At 41.6% G+C, this 10,512-nt stretch overlaps 1 protein-coding gene across 1 annotated transcript; it reads left to right on the forward strand.

The window, feature by feature from the left end:
* The first annotated feature begins 535 nt into the window (after positions 1 to 535).
* On the forward strand, positions 536 to 1,453 carry LOC129402322 (olfactory receptor 14J1-like). The gene has a single exon (XM_055128380.1). It carries the CDS (start codon positions 536 to 538, stop codon positions 1,451 to 1,453), a length of 918 nt encoding a protein of 305 aa, XP_054984355.1.
* Positions 1,454 to 10,512: the final 9,059 nt, after the last annotated feature.

The raw sequence follows: 10,512 nt of genomic DNA on the forward strand, positions 1-10,512 counted from the left end.
CATCTCCATTGTAAGACTTGTTGCTATTTATGGCATATTGAATATGCCCTGGGGAGCTTGCCAGGCTCTGCTGTGCAGGCGGGATACTCTTAGTTGCTTCACGGGCTCTCCGAGAGGGATGGAGGAATTAAACCCAGGTTGGACACATGCAAGACAAACACCCTACCCACTGTGCTATCGCTCGAGCCTACATTATTATAAATTATATTAAATATATGCAAGAAAAACTTAATTGGACAGGTAATTTTATTTTCAGAATAGATTTTAAAGCTTTTCTTTAGTCATTTTTAAGGATTTTGGTTAATTGATGATTATGGTTAATACAAGTGTTAGTTTCACATAATGATTATTTGTTACGCCCAATCACATACTTAACATTTTTAATTTATGATAAAAATACTTAAAGTTAGTATTTAATTTATCTGTTTGTTTAATTTACCATTGTCTTACAACTCTAGAGAATTTGGGCAGTACTGCATCCATGCAGGAACTGTGATTTTCAATCAATATCCGTCGTAAGAAGTTAATGAAGACTATGGCTAATTTCACGACAGGTGGGTTTCTCCTCACTGGGTTTTCTGCCAAGCCTGAGCTAGAAATCTTCTATGCTTCTCTATTCCTCGTTCTCTATTTGTTGGCTTTAGCTGGCAACATGCTCATCATCACCACCACGTCCCTGGATGACAGTCTCCAGTCCCCCATGTATTTCTTCCTGAAGCATCTCTCCTTTCTGGATCTCTGCTACATTTCTGTGACTGTGCCAAGATTCATTATCAACTCTTTCTTGCATAGAGGAGACATTTCCTTCTGGGAATGCGTTTTTCAGTGCTTTGTTTTCATCCTCTGTGCCGATGCTGAGACGGCCATGCTCACGTTGATGTCCTATGACCGCTACGTCGCCATCTGCCTACCCCTGCACTATGACGTCATCATGGACGTCAGAACCTGTGTCCATGGGGTCGCCGGTGTCTGGGTCAGTGGGGCCATCTCTGCAGCAATGAATACGGCAGCTACTTTCTCCATCCGCTTCTGTGGCCCCCGCATCATTCACCAGTTCTTCTGTGACATCCCCCAGATCCTGAAACTCTCCTGCTCTAATGACTATATCAGTGAGCTCGGTGTCACCGCCTTCCTGGCTTTTGTGGCATTTCTTTGTTTTATCTTTATTGGATTCTCTTACATGAGGATATTTTCTTCTGTGCTGAGGATGCCATCTGCTGAGGGCAGAGCTAAGGCCTTTTCCACCTGCCTTCCCCACCTCGCTGTTGTCTTATTATTTATTTCTACTGCTGCATTTGAGTATTTAAAATCTCATTCAGACTCTCCAACTGTGTCAGACATTCTGCTCACTATTATGTATACAGTAGTTCCACCAACATTTAATCCAATGATCTACAGCCTGAGAAATAAAGCCTTTAAGTCAGCTATTAGAAAGGTTTTGAAGAGGAATTAAGCATATCTGTGTTGATAACATTTATGTATTCTCTGTTAGGAGAGAATTTCAAATTCTATGGACAATCTTGTCATAACCTATCAGGAAATTCCAGTAAATAAAAAATGATTACATTGGACATTTGAAGGGGAACGTTGTGTTTATATACTGTTGGGTAATAAAATGTCAAAAGTATCTAAACTGAACTTGTAAACCCCGCAGATTAAGATTCCTTCACTGAATTTTGAGAGTAATATAAATGAGATTTTGTTAATTTAAAGCAGTCACATTAGTGACTCATGATTGGATGTCAAGGTGATGTAAAAATGTGCATAATAGACTTGTTTGTTTTCAGTATGTTCTCCTCTACTCTCAGATATTACATGATGTTTACAAACTGATTAAAACCCCCTGACAATCACCATTCATTGGTTTTTTGAGCTCCATTAGTGCATCTCAACTTCTTTGGGCTTCAGTTCAAATACATTAATGCCACCTTTGTAAAGCCTTATTATCTCCCTTATTTTTCAATTTCAGATATAAAGAGGAAGGGGTGTTTTAAGGAATAATCAGTGAGATTCTCAGAGATACCAGTTTTTTAAAAATTTTATTGATTCTCCATGAGATATAGTTACAAGCTTTCGTGTCTGAGTTATAATCACACAATGATCAAACACCCACCCCTCCACCAGGGCAGATTCCCCATCATTAATATCCCCCGGATACCACCACCTTTCCCACCCTCCCACTGCCTTCATGGCAGACAATATCTCCTATATTCTCTCTCTACTTTGGGGCATTATCATTTACAATGCAGATACTGAGAGGTTATCGTGTTTGGCACTTTATCTACTTTCGGCACTCATCTCCCATCCCAACTGATTCCTCCAAGCATCATTTCTTAGTGATCCCTTCTCTATTCCAGCTGTCCTCACCCCACCCACTCATCAGGCAGGCTTCCAACTATGGAGCAATCTTCCTGACCCTTGTATTTTACTGTGCTTGGGTGTCAATCTTGTGTTATGTTATGTTATATTCCACAAATGAGTGCAGTCCTTCTATATATGTCCCTCTCTTTCTGACTCATTTCACATAGCATGATACTCTCCATGTCTATCCACTTATAGGCAAATTTCATGTCTTCATCTCTCCTAACAGCTGCATAGTATTTCATTGTGTAGATGTACCAAAGTTTCTTTAACCAATCATCTGTTCTCAGACACTTGGGTTGTTTCCAGATTTTGGCTATTGTAAACAGTGCTGCAATGAACATATAGGTACAGATGTCCTTTCTATTGTGCTTTTTTATTTTGCAGCCTCAGGATGTATTCCCAGAAGTGGTATTGCAGGGTCATATGGAAGTTCAATTTCTAGTTTTTGAAGGATGTCCATATTGTTTTCCAAAAAGGCTGGACCAGTCAGCATTCCCACCAACAGTAAAATCGTGTCCCTTTCCCCCAACATCCACGCCAGCACTGGTTGCTTTTATACTTTTTAATCTGTGCCAGTCTCTGTAGTGTGAGATGATATCTTATTGTTGTTTTGATTTGCAGCTCCCTGATGAGTAGTGATGTGGAGCCTTTTTTCACGTGCCTTTTGGCCATTTGTATTTCTTTTCTTTTGAGGAAGCTTCTGTTCATTTCCTCTCCCCATTTTTTGATGGGGTTGGAGGCTTTTTTTTCTTATATATTCTACTAGTGTCTCGTATATCCTGGATATTAATCCCTTATCAGATGGGTATTGGATAAATATTCTTTCCCATTCTGTGGGCTCTCTCTACTTTTGTTATTTTGGTCACCATTTCTTTTAAAGTGCAGAAGCTTCTTAGTTTGATGTAGTCCCATTTTTTATGTTTGCTTCCACTTGCTTGGTATTTCATCCTTAAAGATGCTTTTAGCTTCAAAGTCATGAAGGGTTCTGCCTACATTTTCCTCTATGTACCTTATGGATTCATGTCTGATAATGAGGTCTTCAATCCACTTTGATCTGACTTTTGTGCCTGGCACTAGACAGAGAACGGAGTTCATTTTTTTTGCAGGTAGCTGTCCACTTTTCCCAGCACCACTTGTTTATGAGGTTTTCCTTGTTCCACTTCCATTTTTTTTCTCCTTTGTCAAAAATTAAGTGGTCATATGTTTGGGGATCTGTGACAGAATATTCAACTCTTCCATTGTTCTGTGGTTCTGTTTCTAGCCCAACACCATGCTGTTCTAATTACTACTGCTTCATAGTACAGTTTGAAAGTGTTGAAGGTGATGCCACCCAAGAGATACCAGGTTCTTTTTTTGTTTTGCTTTTTGTGTCACACCCGACAATGCACAGGGGTTACTCCTACCCCTGGCGGTGCTCAGGGGACCATATGGGATGCTGGGAATTGAACCGGGTCTGCCGCATGCAAGGCAAACGCCCTATCCACTGTGCTATCACCTTAGGTCCAAGATACCAGTTTTTAAACTGGCAAAATGAATGAAAGAAGAAAGTAAGTAATACATAAATAAAAATTTTCTATTAAAAGAGCACTTGTATCACTTGTATCACTTGTCATCCCGTTGATCTTCGATTTGCTTGAGCGGGCGCCAGTAATGTCGCCATTTGTCCCTGTCGAGTGCTAGTGCTGCCCAATGATATCTGCTTGCTCCAGGAACAGGAAGAGCCTCTAATCATTCATTCAGGGATTTGACGAAGGAATCTGACCATCTAGTTGGTGGGCGGCTTCTGACGTCCCGTGGAATCCAGTCAGTAACAGCTCTAGTCCAGCAATTGTCTTTGAATCACATTACATGACTGGCCAATCTAATTTTTGATGCTTTGGCAAACGAACCAACTTCCCTTATTCTTGATTGTCGGCAGAGGTCAGAACTCCGGATGCCTTCTCTCACTTGAGTGAGATGTGATACTCCTAGCATAGCCCTTTTGATTCCTCTTTGGGATACCGGAATAGCGTTCTCATCCTGTTTTCGTAGGGCCCAGGTCCCTGAGGCGTATGTTAGTGCAGAAAGAATGGCGGGATCAAAAAGATGTGTCCGGAGTCGGAGATTCTTCGTCCTCTTAACCACTTCTTTGACGCTCTTGAAGGCGTTCCATGCTGCTCTCTTCCTCCTGCGCAGTTCTGGCGCCAAGTCATTCCTCATGTCGATTTCTCGACCCAGGTACACATCGCTGCTGCATTCGGAGATGTTTGTTCCATTGAGAGCAAATGGAGCTTCAGGGTCTAGTTCGTTTTTCAAGAAAGCACATGCCGTACTTTCAGCATAAAGTCTTGTATTAAATTTTTGGCATTAAAGCACAGCAAAAGAATGAACGCAAAACAAAGAAAACATATTTTTGTCATCGATAATATATACTTTCAGTGTACCGTAGTGTACAACAATTTTTGGTAGATTTATTTCTGTGTCTCTAGTTTAATTCTAAGCTGTATTTTAAAATTAGTCTGCCTTGATGTCAGAATTTGACAATGACATCAATTTTTATGTCTTGACCATAAATTCATTCATGGAGCTTAACTAGTTAAAAAAGTTGCAATAAAGGGGACTGGAGCAATAGCACAGCAGGGAGGGCATTTGCCTTGCATGCAGCCGACCTGGGTTCTATTCCCAGTATCCCATGTGGTCCCCTGAGCACTACCAGGGGTAATTCCTGAGTGCAGAACCAGGAGTAAGCCCTATGCATTGCTGGGTATGACCCAAAAAGCCCCCCCCCAAATTCCAATAAAATTAGAAAAGTTCTTTAAATTTCTATGTATACTTATTATCTGTCAGTAAAGGACTGCGTTAGTTTCATTCCAAGATTTCAAAGCTTCTTGTCAACTTCTTGTTGAATGTTCAATTAAATTGAGTTTATTGATTTGTTTTTTAATGGAGTGGGCTACATACGAGGCAATCTCCCCCCCCCCCGTTGTACTATCACTCCAGTTCCTGGAGAAAGTATATTCTAATTGCAATAGCTGAATCAAAGTTGCTTTATATGCACAAAATTATGACACAGTAATAAGTAATAAAGAAGTTTTTTCATGCCAGTGTTCTTCATGTGTAAGGAGTATACTAAGTTCGTTTTAAAAACTATGGCTTAGCCCCTCCCCGCCCCCTGCCCGCCGCGGCTCGGGGCTTCTCCTGAAGCCCCTGCCTGGCACCTTTCCGCCGCCGCCGTCGGATCCTGACCAATCTCCATCCTGCAGGTAAACAGGCAATCGCTTGGAGAGCCTGCCTCAGCGCGGAGAAGCCCCCTCCCCGCCCCCTGCCCGCCGCGGCTCGGGGCTTCTCCAGAAGCCCCTGCCTGGCACCTTTCCGCCGCCGCCGTCGGATCCTGACCAATCTCCATCCTGCAGGTACGAGGACCATCCCTCGGCCACGCCCTCCCTTTCCCCCACTTCCCGCTGCCGTCTGCGTCTCCCGAGTTTCTGATGTCACTCCCTGCTCACCCGGCGCACCCCGTCTCCCGAACCGGCTTGTAACTGCGCACGTCCCCCCCATCAACAGGAAGACACTGGGGGCGTGGCCTGTGTCTTAGTGGGCGTGGTCTAAAGTGGGCGTGGCCTCCTCTCAGAGCGGCCAACGCTAACGCGGCCGCAGTTATTCTTTGCTACCTCAGCTCAATCCGTACTGTGTATTCCTTTCAAAACTCACTTTTGTGATCTCAAACATTTACGCAAAATAGCCATTAGCTTAGGCTGACAGTATAAAAGCTATCAGTGAATAAGGGAAGTTTAGCACAATCGGAGCCCCTTCTTCCCACAAAAAGGAAGAGGAATAAATAACTACAAGTTTCCAACTCTGCACTTCCGTGACAATATGAAGAAACAGCGAAAATCCCCTCCACGAAGAGAGGGAGAAGAAAAGATACTAGAAACCTCAAAAGAGTCTCCCAACATCTACGACCTCTCAGATAAACAATTCAGAGAGGAAATATGGAGGAGAGTCGACCTACTCCAAGCAAATATGGAACAGACATCCAATAAATTAAGGGAGGACATGAATCAAGCGCTGGAACGGTCTACCAAGAAAATACAGGAAGAAATGAGAGCAGAAATGAGAGCAGAAATTTCAAACCTTCGAACCAAAGTCTCACAAATAAAGCAATCGGTAGATGAAATAAAAATCTCACTAGATGCCCTCAACAGCAGAATGACTACAGCCGAAGACAGAATCAGCGAGCTTGAGGATGAGCTGCAGAAAGCTTACAGACAGCAACAAATAATGGCGAAAGACCTCAAAATGGCTATAGAGCGAATCAGAGCCCTGGGGGATGACTTCAAGAGGAACAACATAAGAATCATTGGAGTACCAGAACCACAGGGAAGTAACCCCAATGAAAAAAACATAGTCAAAGACATCATCACTAAGAAATTCCCAGAGCTGGAGAAGGCAGGCGTCCAGATACAAGAAGTCCAAAGAGTGCCAGCAAAAAGAGACCCAAATAAAAAGACTCCAAGGCTGATTCATAGTCAGAATGGCGGATGCTGTAGATAGAGACACAATTCTACAAGTGGCAAGGTCAAAGAGGAAATCACATACAAAGGAGCACCCCTCAGATTTACGGCCGATCTGTCAGAAGAAACCCTCCGAGCCCGAAGACAATGGTGGGACATAGTGAAAAAACTCAACGAAATGAATGCCTCACCAAGAATACTTTATCCAGCTAAACTCTCACTCAAACTCGAAGGAACCATACACTATTTCTCGGATAAACAACAGCTCAGGAACTTCATAGACTCAAAACCAATCTTGAAAGAAGGTCTAAAGGGGCTACTGTAAGACAAGGAGGAGCCCCATAAGAACAACAAATCCCACAGAAAGATGACACAAAACCACATCACAATAATCTCTCTCAATGTCAATGGCCTAAATGCACCTATCAAAAGACACAGAGTGGCTAAATGGATCCGGAAATTAAACCCAACATTCTGTTGCCTGCAAGAAACACACCTGAACAAACAGAGTAAACATAGACTCAAAGTCAAAGGATGGAAAACAATCCTCCAAGCAAACAACCCCCTTAAAAAAGCTGGAGTGGCCATCCTGGTATCCGACAACATAGATTTCAGGATGAAAAAGATCAAAAGGGACAGCGAAGGTCATTTTCTGTTTATCAAGGGATATGTACAACAGGAAGAAATCACACTCTTAAACGTATATGCTCCTAACAAACGACCGGCTAAATATTTAAAACGACTCCTAACAGACTTCAAAGAGGACATCACTAACAGCACAATTGTAGTCGGAGACTTCAATAAGGCCTTATCACCTCTAGATAGATCCACAAGAACAAAACTCAACAAGGAAACACTGACTCTGAATGAAGAAATTGAAGAGAGAGGCCTAATAGACCTATACAGGGCCTTACACCCCCCCAAAAAAAGAATACACATTCTTTTCCAGTGCACATGGAACATTTTCAAAAATAGACCATGTACTGGGCCCCAGAACATACCTCAATAGAATCGGAAAAATAGAAATTGTATCAACCATCTTTTCAGACCACGATGCGCTGAAGATAGAAGCTAACCACCCACAAATACGGAAAATCAAATCAAACACCTGGAAATCAAACAATTCCATGTTGAACAATGAGTGGGTCAAGAAGAAAATCAAGGAAGAAATCAAAAGATACTTAGAAACAAATGAGAATGAAGACACGAGCTACCAAAACCTATGGGACGCAGCTAAAGCCGTGTTAAGGGGAAAATTTATAGCTCTCCAAGCATTCCTCAGGAAGGAAGAAAGGACCCACATAGATAGCTTGACTTCACGACTCAAGACCCTAGAAAAGGACCAGAGAAAGGACCCCAAACCAGACCGAAGGAAAGAAATAATAAAAATTAGAGCAGAAATTAATGACATCGAAACCAAAAAAACAATCCGAAAGATCAATGAAACAAAGAGTTGGTTCTTTGAGAAAATAAATAAGATTGATAAACCGCTAGCAAGTCTCACAAAGAAAGAAAGAGAGAAAACTCTAATAAATCGAATCAGAAATGAAAAGGGGGACATCATAACAGAAACCAGTGAGATTCAAAAGATCATTAGAGACTACTTTGAAAGTCTTTACGCCACAAAAAAGGAGAACCTAAAAGAAATGGATGGATTCCTCGATTCCTATAATCTCCCAACACTGAAGAAAGAAGACCTGGAATACCTGAATAGACCCATCAATGTTAAGGAAATTGAAACGGTAATCAAAAACCTCCCCAAAAACAAAAGCCCAGGCCCAGATGGTTTCACTGGCGAATTCTTCCAAACATTTAAAGAAGACCTATTGCCTGTTTTCCTCAAACTTTTCCAGGAAATTGAAAAAACAGGAACTCTCCCAAACAGTTTCTATGAAGCACATATCTCCCTAATACCAAAAGCAAACAAAGACACCACTAAGAAAGAAAATTACAGACCAATTTCCCTGATGAACACCGATGCGAAGATCCTCAACAAAATACTAGCAAATAGGATCCAACAACTCATCAAAAAGATCATACATCACGACCAAGTGGGATTCATCCCAGGGATGCAAGGATGGTTTAACATTCGGAAATCAATCAACATAATCCAGCATATCAACAAAAGTAAAGATAAAAACCATATGATCATATCAATAGATGCAGAGAAAGCATTTGACAAGATCTAACATCCTTTCATGATGAAAACCTTCGCCAAAATGGGGTTTGGAGGAACTTTCCTCAAGATAGTCGAAGCCATCTATCACAAGCCTACGGCAAGCATTATCCTCAACGGGGAAAAACTAAGGGCCTTTCCTCTGAGATCAGGCACAAGACAAGGATGCCCACTCTCACCACTCCTCTTCAATATAGTACTGGAAGTACTTGCGATAGCTATTAGACAAGAAAAAGAGATTAAGGGCATCCAGATAGGAAGGGAAGAAATCAAACTCTCACTATTTGCAGACGACATGATACTATATCTAGAGAAGCCTAAAACCTCTACTAAGAAACTCTTAGAAACAATAGACTTATACAGTAAAGTTGCAGGCTACAAAATCAATACCCAAAAATCCATGGCCTTCATATATGCAAACAATGAGGCAGAGGAAAGGGACATGAAAAAAGCAATCCCATTCACAATCGTGCCCCAGAAAATCAGGTACCTCGGAATCAGCTTAACCAAGGAAGTAAAAGACCTTTACAAAGAAAACTACATAACGCTACTCCATGAAATCAAAGAGGACATGAGGAAATGGAAACATATACCCTGCTCGTGGATAGGGAGAATCAATGTTGTCAAAATGGCAATACTCCCTAAAGCATTATACAGATTCAATGTGATCCCTATAAGTATACCCATGACATTCTTCAAAGAAATGGATCAAGCAATCCTAAAATTCATATGGAATAACAAACGTCCAAGGATAGCTAAAACAATTCTTGGGAAAAAGATGATGGGAGGCATCACCCTCCCCAACCTCAAACTTTACTACAAAGCAGTAACAATTAAAACAGCATGGTACTGGAACAAAGGCAGAGCCGTAGACCAATGGAACAGGGTGGAATATCCCTACAAACAACCCCAAATGTATGACCATCTAATCTTTGATAAGGGAGCAAGAGATGTGAAGTGGAGCAAGGAAAGCCTCTTTAACAAATGGTGCTGGCACAACTGGACAACCACATGCAAAAAAATGGGTTTAGACCTTGACCTGACACCATGCACAAAAGTCAGATCAAAATGGATTAAAGACCTCAACATTAGACCACAAACCATAAGGTACATTGAAGACAAGGTCGGCGAAACCCTCCACGATATTGAACATAAAGGTATCTTCAAAGGTGACACGGAACTAAGCAATCTAGTAAAAACAGAGATCAACAAATGGGACTACATTAAACTAAAAAGCTTCTGCACCGCAAGAGATACAGTGACCAGAATACAAAGACTATCCACAGAATGGGAAAGGATATTTACACAATACCCATCAGATAAGGGGTTGATATCAATGGTATATAAAGCACTGGTTGAACTCTACAAGAAGAAAACATCCAACCCCATCAAAAAATGGGGCGAAGAAATGAACAGAAACTTTACCAAGGAAGAAATACGAATGGCCAAAAGGCACATGAAAAAGTGCTCTGCATCACT

Source organism: Sorex araneus, chromosome 2, assembly GCF_027595985.1.
Source record: "Sorex araneus isolate mSorAra2 chromosome 2, mSorAra2.pri, whole genome shotgun sequence".
Lineage (NCBI taxonomy): Eukaryota > Metazoa > Chordata > Mammalia > Eulipotyphla > Soricidae > Sorex > Sorex araneus.